Source organism: Taudactylus pleione, unplaced genomic scaffold, assembly GCF_031769625.1.
Source record: "Taudactylus pleione unplaced genomic scaffold, aTauple2 ptg002018l, whole genome shotgun sequence".
Classification (NCBI taxonomy): domain Eukaryota; kingdom Metazoa; phylum Chordata; class Amphibia; order Anura; family Myobatrachidae; genus Taudactylus; species Taudactylus pleione.
Window position 1 is genome coordinate 176,262 of NW_028286414.1, and position 17,295 is coordinate 193,556.

The window sequence follows — 17,295 nt, forward strand, 5'->3', positions numbered from 1 at the left end:
GAGCCAAAATCACTCCCACTGACATCACTAGTGATGTCAGTGGGCCGGCTTCTGACGGGAGGCGTTCCCGTGGGAACTCCCCCGTCAGGGAGGCACGCCCCCGGCACGCCCACCAAAGGGGGCGTGCTGTCAATCAACATTGACAGCACGCCCCCTTTGATCGGACACAACGAGCTCCCTCCGTCGTGCGCATGCTCAGTCCATAACATCGACCCACTTGCGAGCGGACAGCCGCTCGCGAGTGGGTCTGAATCAGGCCCAATGACTGTTAGGAGATAAGAACAACATTTGTGTGTTTGTGTTGCTTATACATATTTTTCACTTCTTTTTTAAATTTTCGTTTAAATAATCTGTAGAATCCTGTTTTTGCATGTGGATGTAAAAGTACTAATACAGATGTTCCTCATTCCCGCTTACTGCAGCAAGGAATGACACTTATCCACCCATCTTTGTGCATCAGGCAGCACAAAGGGCCTGATTCAGATCTGCACGCAAACGCCATCGCAACTGTGATCTGTCACTGAACTCAGTTGCAAAAATATACTAATGATTCACTGGCCTCATAGTCTTAGAGACGCCCACTGAAATCATCTCATATCCGCCACTCACGCACAATACAGGAAACATCGAACATAGATTAGGCGTCCATCAGCCTTCTGAGTAATGGGGGGCATCCACTAGACGATTTTAGCAGGCGATTGAACGATAACGATATCGTTATCGTTCAATCGTTTCAAAATCGTTTAAAAATCATTTGCAAATTGTGCAGTAATTGTTTCTAATGATGAACGATGCGCGCTCCCGCTGCTCGTTTGATCATCTCCTCCATCGACTGAACATGCAGGTCAATTTCACTTGATCGCTTTCATATCGTTTGGGGATCGCTTACAAATTGTTTACACATCGTTTACACATCGTTCATGCTGAACGATCAAACGATGAACCACTCCCTGACACTCCCAAACCTCCCAAACCCACTATAGCTGAGAGCTGTCAATCACCGATTGAAACGACATCGTTTATCGTTAGATCATTTGCAAATCGTTTGCAAATCGTTCAGAGTGGAAGATCTAATTTCAATGGAAAATTCAAGGAAAAACGTTTAGAGGTTGAACAGGTATAAAATCATCTAGTGGATGCCCCCCTTAAGTCTAACCTGTCTCAGACACAGACGGTCTCCAGACACACAGAGGGCTTTGCTGCTGGAAGCAAAAATGCAGTGGCTAATTTATGGACGCCCAGAAAACATTGTTTACTTTAAACGGTCCGACCCACTTCTGTTCTTCAAACCACCCCCCTTTACCTCCGCCAAACGCTGACTACCTGCCACTTACTTTGCAAGTGAATCATCTGTGTGAGCGTGATCGCAGTTCAATCGCTGCGTGTACACAGTGCAGCTTACACGCATGCGCAATGGCAAGCCATCGCTCAGTCTGCTTAAATATCACCATTGTGTCCATTGCTGAATCAGGCTAAAGCAGCCATGTGCTTACAATAGTGCATTTGCTCAAAAGAAGGCATGTGGTTTCACAAACAGCATTTGCTTTGGGTTTTTGCACTTTTGTAAATGAACTGTAACATGCCAGGACCTTGAATAAAATTAATTCATAGGACAATCAAACCTATAAATTGGGGCTTGGCATAAAATGAAATGTATCACTTCACCGTGATTTTTTTAGTTTATTATTATTTCAGAAGCTGCATCACAGATAGAAAATTATTAATGAAAGGCCTGTAAAGTTCTCTCTGACTATCCCTTGTGTTTTAATGGATTGATCGCCAAATAATTTTATTACTTAGGTTACTGTAGGCAAAATTTTTCAGTATGAACAACTTTAAGCATTCACAGTGCGATAAAGCAGCCGATCCGACGGATTGGTACGATTTGGCTGCTATATTGTACTGTGTATGGACATGATATCGGCCAGTGCGCGCACCTGTGGGGTCGTACATAGCACCCCCAGATCTTACTGCAGGTTCAGTCGATCAGGCGATGCGATGTGCGATCCCATGCAGCGCTGTGCGGGTGTTGGAAGGGGGAGCCGCCATATATCGGGCGGTCGGCCACCCAATCGCACCGTGTGTGGGAACCGCTTGATATGTCGGACGTCGGATCCCCTGACGCGTTGCACGGTGCATATCGCACCGTGTATGGCTGGCTTTAGACTGCTGTTTATGCCCCAATCTCATTGTCGAGAACTTGGCCTTGTTCACATACAGAATTATTGACATACAGAGCTATAAATAGAAGAGTGTCCAGGTATTATACTGGACATATTTATTTTACATATACTGGCATCATCTCATTTATTTTGGTATGTTTTTAGATCAAAAGTACAAATAGGATCTAATATTGGTTTTCATTTTAAAATATATATGGACATACCTTACAGTGAAGCTCTATAATATCTTATATTTATAAATTCCAATAAGAATACCTGACTGTAGAACAGAAATATAGAACAAACAGAAAATAAACACTAAAAATATTTACCTTGAAGTCAATACATTTTTGAAGCTCATGGAGCAAGAAATCAGGCAAGTACATAGCTTTGCTATCTGTATATCACATATGATATTTATGGCTATATATTGCCTTAAGCAAAATATGTTACTATGATGTGTAGCAATGAGTTTCATTATAGGACAATTATTAATTGAAATAGCTCATAATCATTCTAGGTAACTCAGCCTTTCATCTCAATATATAATGTGTTATAATTAAATGTTGTAATAGTACATTGATATAAACACAGGTTTCACATACATTTCATGTTCACCGCACATGGATTCCTTGCTTAAGGAAACAAACTTTTCACTGCTTGATACATAAAGCCCTTGTAAGAAGGCACCACCAGGGGGAGGTTAGGATTAGGCACCCCCCTCGGGAGGGTTAGGTTTAGGGTGCGGGAAGGGGGGGTTAGGTATAAGCACAACCAGGGGACTTAGGGTTAGGAACCACCTCGGTAGTTTTAGGGTTAGACAACACCAAGGGAGGGCTAGGGTTGGGGGGGGGGGGAGAGGGGAGGGTTAAGATACTTACCTTCCTTCGTCGGGATCTCCTCCTGTTGGGCTTCCACGGTCAGGATTTGAACCAGCGGTTAAACAGCCGCCGGTATTTCAATCCCATTCCTGTTAAATTATCCCAATACTAATCTTTACCTTAATCATGCACAATCAGACATTTCTGAATGACTTAACGCAAATATATGATAACTAGGCCCCTAAGTGAGGTAGGGCTGTATGTAATTGGGGCAGTGACATGATGTGACAAGTTGAATGAAGCCAAGCAAAACGTCAGACACTGTGCTGGGTTTAAGCTCCATACTGGATTAAAAACACAAAGTAATGATATTAGACTCCGGTCAAACTGTCAAGGAAATATAATGGTGAAAGCATCTCTATATGAGATTCATGCATCCAATTTGTTAATAATAATTGCAGTAAAGTGTAATTCTGAAATTGTGATCCCTACACTTACTGTAAGTACGAGTGCAGAGTGAGAGTGAGACACGTCTCTCTTACTGGGCTCAGATACTTCCCACATTGCTGCTCAAGCCATGCTCTTTCCACTTAAATGCACATAACGTTGATTTTAAAGGAGTGCCTTGCTGGAGTTGACAGTATGCCAGGGGTCAATCTCTGTGCAGGTTAAAGGGCTTTTATATAATGGCCAAAACGCTAATGTTTACATTGCAATACTTCATTTCTCACTGCTACACCAAATAACATCAGAAATTGATTTTGTTTTAATGGCTTCAGCACCAAACTGTGTTGGGGTCATGCAGAGATCCTGCTGTCCACACCCCATCAGACCAACGAGAACATTCACAGTTAGGCGCTATGGCGCCATATATTTAATTATTTGTTTATTATGGGTTATATTAATAATAGCATATTGCATTTAATTGTTTTATGAATATTTGTGAACACAGCAATTAGACACTGTGGGGTCAATCCTATTAGGTGTGATGATTTCGCGTGTGCGAGTCATCGCAGCAGTGACTGCACTTTACGGCAGCCCGGATTCGCCTAATATTGCTCGCAGCCCCATAGGGCTCCAAGCAAATTTATGCGAATCTAGGCTCGGGTCAGGTAGGGATGTGTGCGAAATGCGGTGCCGGTGCCGTCATTTAAACGCCGCTGCAACGGCACATCGCACCCTTCTCACCTAATTGGATTGATCCCTATGAGGCCTGAATCAGAGTTAGGAGAGAAAAACAAAAAAAGGAGCAATTTGCTCCTGGAAAAAAATCATATTGCAATGCAAGGGGAGCAAATGCGTTCATTTATTGTTTTTGCATTCAGGGATATCACTGATTGCGTTTGCATGTAGCCCACAAATGCACCAATTCAGGAGTTGGCAAGTATGTGCTACAGACAGGCGTGTATAAATCTCCATCTGTTTAATATTACATGAAAACACATTTACAATACAGTATTTGCCCTATGTCAGATTGGCCTTCTGTCCGCCCCCCTCCCCTGTAAGCGTAAGGAGGTGTGAGGTGTTAGATCTGCCTGTAGATGTAGGCATATACCTTTTTAGTGAGCATGTACAGTACAAACGTGCATGTTTTATAGTAAGCAAATGATCTCAAACCCAACTACATCTCACCGTCTATCCAGGGGCGGCTCAAGGCATGTTCGACCAGCAGAACCGTAACTAGACTTTTTGGTGCCCTGTGCCAGAAAGAGCATTGGCGCCCCCCATTTTTCAAATAGGGACATAATGCACCCAAAAAAGGGTCACAGCCTCAAGTGGGAATGATAATAAACAGAAAATTGACAGGCCCAAACTGCGCCCTCTGCCCTGCGGTGCCCTGTGCCATGGCACAGGCCGCACTACCTTAGTTACGGCCCTGTCGACCAGTGCGTGCGGCATCCATTCAGTGCAGGTAGAGAGCTGGGGGCAGCCCAGCTACTGCTGTAGTGCTGGGCTTGCCCCCAGCCTGACGTTAAATGGGAGGCGTGTCATATGGGCACGCCCCCAAATAGCATCATTAAGGGGGCTTGGTCTATGGTAATTAGGCTGCACACCCTTTTCAGCCACGCACGGCAAAGGTTTGGGGCTACCGGGTTCCTCGCAGCACAGGGTGCTGCTCCTGCTGGAGCCGGCCCTGCCTCTATACATCTATCTATCTATCTATCTATCTATCTATCTATCAGGATTTTTCACATACTGTACATCATTTGTAACCTTTGTCAGGCATGATCTAAATTTTATCTCAGCTTTGCATATTTTTATCAGTGATGTCATGCAAATGGATAACTTTATTTATGTCTATAAATTAAGTATATTGTTGATAAGAAAAACAATGATTTGGGAACGATTACTGTATGACAAGTGATTATCGTATTACCTAATCAAACATAATAACTTTGTAATTTGCATGGTGACCTATGTTTTAGGACCCAATCATTTAAAACCACAGATTAAAGTGATAATAGGCACACAATGCTGGACAAACACAAGGCCATAACTAGGGGTGGGTGAGCGGTGCCACAACCCAAGGCACAGCGACTAGGGGCAGCACCATCACTGCCCCATAACACCTCAGTTTGACTTACAGGGTGCCTGGAACAACACCCTGCAGGCTAAATTATCACAAGTTCGGATTAGTTCGGATTTACTTTATTGACTATCCAAAACATGTGATAGCCGATAGCCAATAAGATGCCATTTTTGAGAACCGAACATATCCGAGTAAAACCAAACCCGCACATCTCTAGTTATGAGATTATATTGGCGTGATGTCATGATGTCACGTTCGGGGCACGGCCGTATCGGCCTGCTATGGGCCTGGAGAGACACATAATCATACATCCCTTTATTTAGAGTACACCTTGCCTGGCTACACACAGGCTTCATTCTGGGTCTCTCAGTGATATATTTATTAATTATCTGGAATTGGTCCCAACAATTAGTATTCCTTATCGATGTGTTTTCGCCGCAATAAAAAATTAAGGATCACCAGCATGTAACAAAAAACACATCCAGGGACACCGGCTCCAGTAGGACATTGCTGGGAAGGGATCTTTCAGAGTCCGCTCCCCGAAAATTTGTCCTAGGGCTACAATGACGTTAACTACCGGGGCCAAGCTTTGCATTCCAGGGCTTGGCAAATATGACATTTTACCAGCCTCCATAGAAAGCTGTGGGGGATTATACATACATTTAGGGGATGCTTAATATTTGCAGGTAGCCCCCAAAAACGGTTGTTCTTGGGGGAAATCATTCAAATATGTTTTGCTAAATATGTCCCTCAGTAGCTCCATAAATCTCTCCTACAAAGCTATAAAGATCCAACATCACAATCAAAATAGTATATACTTTTAAATGAAATTGCTTTACTTAAACGTCCATTTGCTGGTATCTGTTTAGCGAGTCAGCAGCATACAGAGGGTGATTGAGCTGTATACAGTACAGTACAGATAACACTTCCAGGCCCCATTACACTAATTAACTGATTCCATCACTAATCACAGCAATAACAACACATATTTTATATCTTAGACATTTACTTTCTATTAAATGTCTTTTGAATGTTTATTTCAATATGAGTGTTTTACCTACTGTTTATATAAATAGTTTGGTTCTGCAACTGTTTTTTGCTTCCTTTTGTATTTGATAAAATAAACTGTGCACTGTGTTTCATCCAAGTAATGTTTATATTTACCATGCTTGCAGGTGACGTGCAAGATGAATTACTTCACACATATACAAAAGTGTACAAATTTGACACCCTCCTTCTCTGTGTCCGTTTGGCAGTACTTGTGGCAGTAACCTTGACAGTTCCAATTGTTTTATTTCCAGTAAGTACATACACTTGTGTTGTCTATACAGTTAGCTGTGTGATAGTGGGGGGATATAAAAATACTGTATGCATAATAGGCTCATTTGTGTATTAGGTACACTGCAAAGCCACACAAACGAAAAGCCTATGGGGTCAATTCAATTAATTGCAATGCCGGCGTTGCAGTGTGGACCTTAGCTATACAAACGGTAGCCCCGGCATTGCGCATTATAATATGCACTCTATGGGGTTGCAAACTAAAATGAGCTACAGTATTTAGGGGAAAAAGTGGGGCGATTCTGAGGCCAGGAAGAGTGCTGTTGCCAATGTTCCAATGCGATTACAACATCACATTGCCCCTAATTGAATTGAGCCGTTTGTCTGTGCCCCTTTTATATATTAATGTAATACATTGTGTAAAATGTAAAGTTCCATACTTTGTACATTTGCAGAAAGCTTCAGCTTTCCAGATATCCCTGATTAACTGTAGCGCCCTCTGCTGTTTAGTTAGTCATTTTGCTTTGCTTGTTTTAAGCCTGAAGGAAGTTCAGTAATATTCCTAGCTTTAGCTTTTGCTGAAGCCTCTACTGTGAAGATTTAAGGCAGCTGTGAGCTTGTTATGGCAGTATAGCCTTACATGTGCTATAAATATAATCTGGTTGTCGTAAAATGTTAGAAGTGTTTTAACAGAAACACAGTGCTGCAATGTCTTATTTCCTGAGTTCTGCATTAAAGTTCACAGCATAGAAAAAGTGTAGTGCTGGTGGTACCCTTTATTAGCTAACTGCATAGATTTAAATTGCAAGCTTTTCGGACTACTTTGGTTTTCAGACATTGGGCCTGATTCAGAGACAGTTGCAAATGCAGTTACAGTTGAGATTCCCTAGGCAGCGAGTCTGCGAAAATAAGCAAATGTCGTAGCTGCCAGGACTTGTATTGAGACGCCTCAAATCTTTGCGTAGAAAGACATTGGTCGATCAGTGAACTTCTTAGTAACTCTGTGGTTACTTATAATAGTCATCGTTTATGTCACCATACCCCTCCCTTCCCTCGTTGCCACCCAGAAACAGTCCCTGCCTGACAGTCATTAAGGTACACACTAATACGCATGAGCGGTTGAAAAAATCATCCATTTGCAATGGTATTGCGACTGTCTCTGAATCAGGCCCATTATACATTATACAACTGGAAATACCACATATTTATAGACACACATATGAAGCAATTAAATTGTCATCCTTTTGGCACAATATAGTTGCACTGATATTTATTAGCAGATCTGTATGGAAATTACATGTGGGCTTGAGATGAACACAGGAGCTACACTGGACATGTGCAGATCTAAAGCTGCAGCATATCAGTTAACTTGCTGCTGGAGTTTGGAGGTGTAAATGGAGCGGGGACAGGGAGCGTACCAGAAAATGAGGGCGTGTTGGCCATGTTTTCTGGGAGTGCTGAAGCCAGTGGCTGCGTCCTTGGAGGCAACATCACTGGCACCGGCGGTGTGATTTTGCAGGACATGCTAACTAACCTGAGGGTTACTCAAATGTCCAATGTTCATGCAGTTGATCTGATGCTGCATCTATTAATTAACTTATACTTTTGCATATTTTAGCATAGCCGCTGCACCAGTGCCGTAACTAGGGGGGGTCAAACAGGGCGCACCAGCACTACACAGTAACAAACACATTGCTGCCGGGTAGTACACTCGTACTACCCGGCGGCAGTGTGTTTGTTTTGGCAGCCAATGAGAGTCAGACAGACCCTCATTGACTCATGCACCCACAGCCAGAGGCGGGCTGGAGCTCACGGGAGCTGCATGCATGGATGTGTCTGGTGGCCAGCAGACAGGCAGAGCATTCCTCGTACCCACTCTAATGGTGCTATAAAACAATGTGTGGCCGGGCCGCATCCACTGCCTGCCTCCCAGCAATGATAATGTGCTATTATTGTATAGACTAACCATAGGTTGCTGTGAATGCATGGACTTTGGGTACCTCCAGTATGAAAAGAAAAACATTTTATTTTGGAAGCCATCTAGGGAGCTATTAGCCTCAATTTCATAAACATATTGTGGCTACAAGAGAACGTTTCACTGTCACTCTGTATAAATATTGTCAGCAAAAGTTTGACAGTGATGCTAAAGAATGTAATACTACCTCTAGGCATATTCACAGAAATATTTATCACATCCACATTATTAGGTGACAGCCTTATCTGTGAATTAATAATTAATAATTATTTATCTCATTCTCACAAATTAAATAGAACCATTAAGGAATACAATGTAACATATAAACTATATCGCTCCAAAGAATAATGCAACTTATTTTGACGGTTTTATGCATGTACTATCAGGCCTGTGTTTGTTGCCTGGGGCTTGCATTGAGAATCTCTGTGCTAACGTCTGACACTGCAGTACTGAAATACCTAAGAATGGAAAAAAACAAGTTTTTAAGATTCTTCAGGAAACAAAATCATGGCTACATTTGAAATAAATAACATTAGTTGGAAATATTAGGTACTGACATATATATATATATATATATATATATATATATATACCGTCAGGTGCATAAATATTGGGACATTGACAGAATTTTCATATTTTGGCCTCTATTCACCACCACAATGGCTTTGAAATGAAACAAACAAGATGTGCTTTAACTGCAGACTTTCAGATTTAATTTGAGGGTAATTACATCCAAATCAGGTGAACGGTGTAGGAATTACAACGGTTTCCATATGTGCCTCCTACTTTTTAAGGGGCCATAAGTAATGGGACTATAAACTCAAAAGCTATTTCATGGACAGGTGTGGGCTATTCAGTGCTGGGAGTACTGATTTTACAGCTGTCTCCATTCTGGTAGACATCTCCTTTAAAGATTTGTATAAAGCTGTCTGTTAATTTCCTAGTGACGAATTGTAGTGTAACCTAAGATGAAATGTACAAGACAATGATACAGAAAGCTTTTCTGAGACAAACAGAAAACAGGTGGCCACTCATTGTCATCTCTTGTTAATAACTCAGTTTATACTGTAGGTGGCGGAACTAGCATTTGTGATAGCAATTTATGATCATGTTATTTTAGCTAAATATTAGCTTGTACTCTTGCATTCCTGTTACCTTTGTGGCATTAGCACTTGATAGTGACTAATTATGACCAGCAATGACCATCTTATAGTAATATATAATTAATTCTATAGTTGTGTTTTTCAAGATAAATACATTTAATTAGCATATTTAAATATTATTGATTAATTTCACATATGCATATACAGAATATGTAATTTATGAAGCACAAATTTAAAATGCTTTGAGTTATAGAGATAGTTCACCTTTGTCACCACAAGGACCACTCCTTATCTGTACTCTTTAGAGGACCTCTGCAAACTAGAACTGCATCCAGGAGTGCAGAGAGAGAGGCAGAAGGGTGCACCGTGCAAAAGAGTAAGCATTACACGAAAGTCCAAACTCCTCCCACTTTACAACTCCCGCTACACTACCATTACATTAATCTTTATTTTGTTTCTCTAAACTGGTGCACAAAACAAGTCCTTTTGTGGAAATAACAACTCACTTCAATATTACATTGGGGGGAATTCAATTCTCGCGCTCGCAGCTCCCGTCTAACATGACGTGAGTGCCAAGGGCGCATATCACTTATTGCGGATGTTGTGCCCAAAATGCAAGGGATTAGCCACATAAAGCAGCTAATCCCGTCTAAAAGCCAGGTTGAGGCGCCTTACTTTGGTTGGATTTTTGCGCACACCTCAGAAGGCTACGAGCTGAAATCTGCAATAAGTAATGGGCACCTGTGGCACAAACAATTGAATAGCTCCCAATGAGCTAGGGTGCCCAAAAACAATTGAATTCCCCCCATTGGTGTCCCTACCCACCCCAGACTTTGCATGGAATGTTCTCACGCCACCCTACTTACACTGAAGCAGACACAACATGCTTGCTCTGTAAACCTGTAGTAGGCTCTGCCTGAAATCTACGTGTACTAAGCAAATGATGGTGTGCCATCAAAAGTGCTGTACCTTCTACTATTTTATACTTTGTAAATAAAAAAGGGTATTGTTTGTCAAGTACTAGATTTGATTGTTTATTAGAAATAAGTATAATTATATTAAGCTATTATCAATACACATATTTTATATGTAAATTAATAGTTTTTTTAAATAAAAAATATAGCCGTTTTAAAATAATGTATTTTGCTATATCTTCAGTATTTTGCACCATATATTTGTCTTACTGTTACTAAACTCTGTAGATATTGTTATTGAAAGGTCAGTGCCTAAGCGACTGATACAAAGTTGGCCACAATTGCGCTCCAAATCGCAGGTGCAAATTGCGTTTACTAAGAAAGCCATAATTGTGACCATACAGTATACAAATGGTCATTATCTTGAGATGAGTGACAGTCGACAACAGCAGCCTATGCACTTGGTTTAAACCACACACTCATCACACACGCTTATGTTTGTCTAGCGCACATATTTTAAACAATTTTGTTATTTGCTATCATGAATCAATTAACGGGGGCGTACGCAGAGAAATAAAGCTTTATTTAAACAGGAACACAAAGGCATGATTTACGCCCTCCAACAAAGAAATCATTAATCAGCAAACAGCCAATCACAGGTGGTTCCCTACTGCTGGCAACCATTATCCTCATTAACCTCTGTTTGCACCTGCCCTTGACCACCCGCTAACAATATGACTCTCTCAGGTGGAAATGCGCCTTTCCCTGGTCTGCATATATGTGCAATTGCTGTAGTCGCCCAACGTTAGGATGCCCCAATCTCACCTCTCCAGGGGCAGGGATGCTTAAGAGACAAAATCTGGCGCAGTACTTACTGGGCACCGGCCCCTAAATGCTCAGCATAGAAAGCAGCCATTAAATAAAGTGATCGTTAGAACAAAAGTCTTTTTTTCCCTAATGAAATCAATGCTAATATATTTAATTATAAACAATATATAAAACATGGTAACATTTCTTCTAGAAAAGTTTATGGCAACTATCCATATTAATATAGGTCAAACACCACTAAACGAGTTACTCCAGTGTAGCAGCTCCCACACCCAGAGCAGTTTGTTAGAGTAATCTAATCTACTACTAACCACTTGTGAACTTTCACCTACTTTCCTTCAGCTGACCTGAGCTTTATATTTTGTCTGGTGCACTGCATCCATTCCATTTCCAGCCCAGCTGTAGTTGTGTAAATGTGGAGCGGAATGTTTAGCATGCTTGTAAAATATACTGCTGAGCCTCGTAGTTAATGCTTTGTACATATTTATTTACATGGATAAGTTACCTCAGCCGGCTTTCCCCATACCCAAAGCTCTCTCAGTGACACTGCACATGCTTAGCTGTCATTTTATTATACAGTCACATGATCACATCTTCCATATAATAATCCGTTCTGTTATTGGTGTGAGTTAGAGTCACATTTGGCATGTTTTTACTGTCTTTGAGATTATTCGTATTATAATATAACTTTCTTTGGCAGAGATTTCTTTGGTTAGTATGACGGTCTTAAATAATACCAAGGAAAAACAGTCTCTATTTAGAAGTGTGGTTTATTTCCTCCTTTTTATACATTTTAAAACAATTGTGCACAAATATACAGTAATAAAAAGTCAGCGTTACATTTTGTTTCTGAGGTTATTATGAAATATTAGCTGATGTCCCCACCGCTGCCCGTTTTTTTTTTTTTTATTAACGTTATACATTTAATAACATTGTCAGCATATTTTATTGGCTACTTTATTGGTAGGGGCCCCCACAAGTTAGTTGCTCTGGGGCCCCCACACACCTTAATCTGGTCCAGCTCTTCCACTCGGCATGGGATTGGTACAAGTGCCGATACTAATGATGACGGTTACAACTGTGGAGGGTAAAACAGTGGGCGGAGCAGCTTCGCACTTGAAGCCACTCGGATCCTCACATTAGCCCCACGGAAACTCGCATTACTATCACTCAGGCTCCGGCTGCATCACGCAAACTCAGCTACTCTGCGTCCAACATCCGCACCGCGTGGAGATAGTTCTGAAAAACATCTGAATGCTGAAAAAAATGTTACATATAATTTAGCATACAATATTTTAAGCATAGTGATCCAATAGGCGGAATTCCCAAAGTACTAAGGCAATGTGGATAGATATATATATATATATATATATATATATAATACTGTATAGAGTTTTTTTACTTGCATAACTTACATATTATTACAACAGTGCCATTACACATCTTTTTGTTTTTTCCAGATCCGTTCTTCAATCAGTGCATTGTTATTTCCCGGAAGGCCATTCAATTTGCTAAGGCATTTCCTCATAGCATTCATTCTCCTGGCCCTAAATAATACTCTAGTTATATTTGTGCCTACTATTAAGGATATCTTTGGATTCATAGGTATGTTATTGGAATTATATTCTGTATAATTGTGTGCATTGTTCTGGCTACATTATTTGGGGGACAGTTTATGTAAAGGTAAAAACATATGCCATTGTCATGTTTAATTATTTTATATTCTGTGAGAATATTTAGTCCACAAGTAGCGGATTCATAATCTATACAGCTAGGGGTTGATTTATAAATCTTGGAAATAAGTGTACAGTTTACCATTCACGTCACCTTATATTGACGCATACTTTCCTTTTATTGACTATTTACAAAACAAAAAAATCGAAATAATAATAAAAGATGGTTTAAAGTCCATTCTTCCCCAGATGAAGTCAAACTTGAAGTTAAAATGAATGTCGGAATTAATGATATCATTCTAAAGGAACATTTATAGACATTATTAATCATAAAATATTTTAATAAAATACAATAAAGCGCATTTATATGCATATGCTTGGTTGGAAATATCTCAAGATACATCCAGTTCAGGGTTGGACTGGCCCACAGGGGTACAGGGGTAACCCCAGATGGGCCCCACTGCCTGAGGGCCCACCCCCTCCTCTAGGGATCAGGTTCCAGACTGTTTATTATATCGCACAGGACTTTGGTGTATTTTCTACAATGTATTGCTGTTATTAGTCTGGTACATTATTATGCATTCACTAGCAATATTTACCATATCTATATATTTTAAGGGGCCCAGACCCAATTTGCAGGCTGGTCACACCCCTAAGTATGGGCCCCAATCACTGCATTCCACTGGTGGGCCCTTCACGCCCCAGTCCGATACTGATCCAGTTGTACATCATTAACATATACACCAGATTTCCATCTGCAGTAACAAGTGTGTTGGTTTATGGCCAGCAATACTGTAACAAAGAGAAAGTGTGGTGGTAGCATAAAGTGCGGTTAGTGCTAAAGTAGCACTACTCTTTAACTAATGTAATGAAGTGTTACATACACAAAAGAGAATAGTGTCTGAATTAGGGGTGTGCACCGGACACTTTTCGTGTTTTGTGTTTTGGTTTTGGATCTGGATCTTTCTTCGTGTTTTGGATCTGGATTGGTTTTGCCAAAACCACCCTTCCGTGTTTTGGGTTCTGGGTTTTGTGTTTTGGATCTGGATTTTTTCTTAAAAAATAAAAAAAAAACGCTAAAATCACATAAATGGGCCTTTTTTTGTTCCTACGCTATTAATAACCCCAATAACATTAATTTCCACTCATTTCCACTCTATTCTGAACACCTCACACCTCACAATATTGTTTTTAGGCCAAAAGGTTGTACCGAGGAAGCTGGATGACTATGCTAAGCGACACAAGGGGGCGGCACAAACACGTGGCCCATCTAGGAGTGGCACTGCAGTGGCAGACAGGAAGCCAATCAGCGTTATGGTGCCCATTTGCATGTAGCACGAACCCGGGAGATCCGTGCTACATGCATCTGTGTGATTGGCACAGAGCAATGACAGGTCCGTGAGACCCGTCTGTGCTGCTGTGGTAAAAAAAAAAAAAAAAACCTGTGTAAAAAAAGAAAAAAATGGCGTGCACCCCCCCAAAAAAGAGCAACCAGCCCCGGGCATTAGTAACCCAGTGCTGGGTGTGCTTAAATACAGGGGACAAATGACGTAGGGGTCCCCTGTACTTAAGCACAACCAGCACCGGGCTAGTCAGAACCAGCGCTGGTTGCCAAAATACGGGGGACAAACGACGTAGGGGTCCCCTGTATTCTGCGCAACCAGCTCTGGGCTCTGATCCGGTCCTGGTTCTGGAAATATAGGGGACAAAAAATGAGTAGGGTTCCCCTGTATGTTCCAGAACCAGCACTGGACTTTTTCTAGCGGGGGGCTGATGCCACAGCCAGGGGAGCCCTTTCACCGGGCCCCCCAGCCGCAGCATCAACCCTGACCGCTAGTCAGCCCAGGCCGGGGATCCCTGGAGAGCTGGGGACCCCCCCAATAAAGGGGTCACCCTCTCCAGGGCACCCCAGGCCCAGGCTGATAGCCCGGGGCTATCCCCGCCACCCCTGGTGGCGGTGGGTGGCGGGTTGATTGTGTGGTGTGGTGTAAATAAAGAATATCAAACATTGTCTTTACAAGTAGAACTGCAAGTCCCAGCTAGCCTGCCCCGCATGCTGGTACTTGGAGAACCACAAGTACCAGCATGCAGGGCATTAAGGGCCCACTAGTACCTGTAGTTCACCTGTAAAAAAAATGTTCAAAAAAACACAGGACACACACACCGTGACAGTATAAGTTTATTAAACATACATACACACACACACATGTACACATACTCACCTATGTAACCTGTAGCATCGGTCCACTTGTCCGGTAAAGTATCCCTAGGGGACCTGTGAAAAAAAACATACTCACCATCTCCTATGCGAGGTTCTGTCCTCTTCGTTCCAAAGTAGGCATCCCCGGACTTGGCAAAAAAAAAAAACGAAAACGCGATCCACGAACTTAGTACCGTTCTATAGAACGGTACTTCCCGAATGAGAGCTTAGCGGCGGGGTATCACCATGGAAACCCCGCTGCTAAGCGTTCATTGGCTGAGAGAGGTCATCTCCCGTCTCTCAGCCAATGAACGGCTCCCTCCATTGTAGTCAATGGTGGGAACCGCAGGGTAAACTTTAATAACCTTGCGGCTCCCAGCATTGACTACAATGGAGGGAGCCGTTCATTGGCTGAGAGAGACGGGAGATGGCCTCTCTCAGCCAATGAACGCTTAGCAGCGGGGTTTCCATGGTGATACCCCGCCGCTAAGCTCTCATTCGGGAAGTACCGTTCTATAGAACGGTACTAAGTTCGTGGATCGCGTTTTCGTTTGTTTTTTTTTGCCAAGTCCGGGGATGCCTACTTTGGAACGAAGAGGACAGAACCTCGCATAGGAGATGGTGAATATGTTTTTTTTCACAGGTCCCCTATGGATACTTTACCGGACAAGTGGACCGATGCTACAGGGTTACATAGGTGAGTATGTGTACATGTGTGTGTGTGTGTGTGTGTGTGTGTGTATGTATGTTTAATAAACTTATACTGTCACGGTGTGTGTGTCCTGTGTTTTTTTTAAACATTTTTTTACAGGTGAACTACAGGTACTAGTGGGCCCTTAATGCCCTGCATGCTGGTACTTGTGGTTCTCCAAGTACCAGCATGCGGGGCAGGCTTGCTGGGACTTGCAGTTCTACTTGTAAAGACAATGTTTGATATTCTTTATTTACACCACACCACACAATCAACCCGCCACCCACCGCCACCAGGGGTGGCGGGGATAGCCCCGGGCTATCAGCCTGGGCCTGGGGTGCCCTGGAGAGGGTGACCCCTTTATTGGGGGGGTCCCCAGCTCTCCAGGGATCCCCGGCCTGGGCTGACTAGCGGTCAGGGCTGATGCTGCGGCTGGGGGGCCCGGTGAAAGGGCTCCCCTGGCTGTGGCATCAGCCCCCCGCTAGAAAAAGTCCAGTGCTGGTTCTGGAACATACAGGGGAACCCTACTCATTTTTTTCCCCTGTATTTCCAGAACCAGGACCGGATCAGAGCCCAGAGCTGGTTGCGCAGAATACGGGGGACCCCTACGTCGTTTGTCCCCCGTATTTTGGCAACCAGCTCTGGTTCTGACTAGCCCAGTGCTGGTTGTGTTTAAGTACAGGGGACCCCTATGTCGTTTGTCCCCTGTACTTAAGCACACCCAGCACTGGGTCACTAATGCCCGGGGCTGGTTGCTCTTTTTTTGGGGGGGGGGCACGCCATTTTTTTCTCTTTTTACACAGGTTTTTTTTTTTTTATTTACCACAGCAGCACAGACGGGTCTCACGGACCCGTTAGTGCTCTGTGTCAATGACACAGATGCAAGTAGCACGGATCTCCTGGTCCGTGCGTGCATCTGTGTCATTGAAATACACAGCAGCACAGACGGGTCTCACTGACCCATCTGTGCTCTGTGTCACTGTCAATCACACAGATGCATGTAGCACGGATCTCACGAGTCCGTGCTACATGCAAATGAGCACCATAATGCTGATTGGCTGAGAGCCGTGACAGACGGCTCTGTCAGCCAATCAGCACTTTGCCCATTAAAGGCAAAGGC

At 42.6% G+C, this 17,295-nt stretch overlaps 1 protein-coding gene across 1 annotated transcript in view; it reads left to right on the plus strand.

Moving 5' to 3' along the window:
* The window catches only part of SLC38A4 (solute carrier family 38 member 4), a 142,800-nt gene that overhangs the window by 115,007 nt on the left and 10,498 nt on the right, over positions 1 to 17,295 (plus strand). The window contains exons 13-14 of the mRNA XM_088465590.1: positions 6,689 to 6,813; positions 13,072 to 13,216. Of these exons, the coding sequence (XP_088321716.1) occupies positions 6,689 to 6,813; positions 13,072 to 13,216 (270 nt within the window). The remainder of the gene's footprint in view (positions 1 to 6,688; positions 6,814 to 13,071; positions 13,217 to 17,295) is intronic.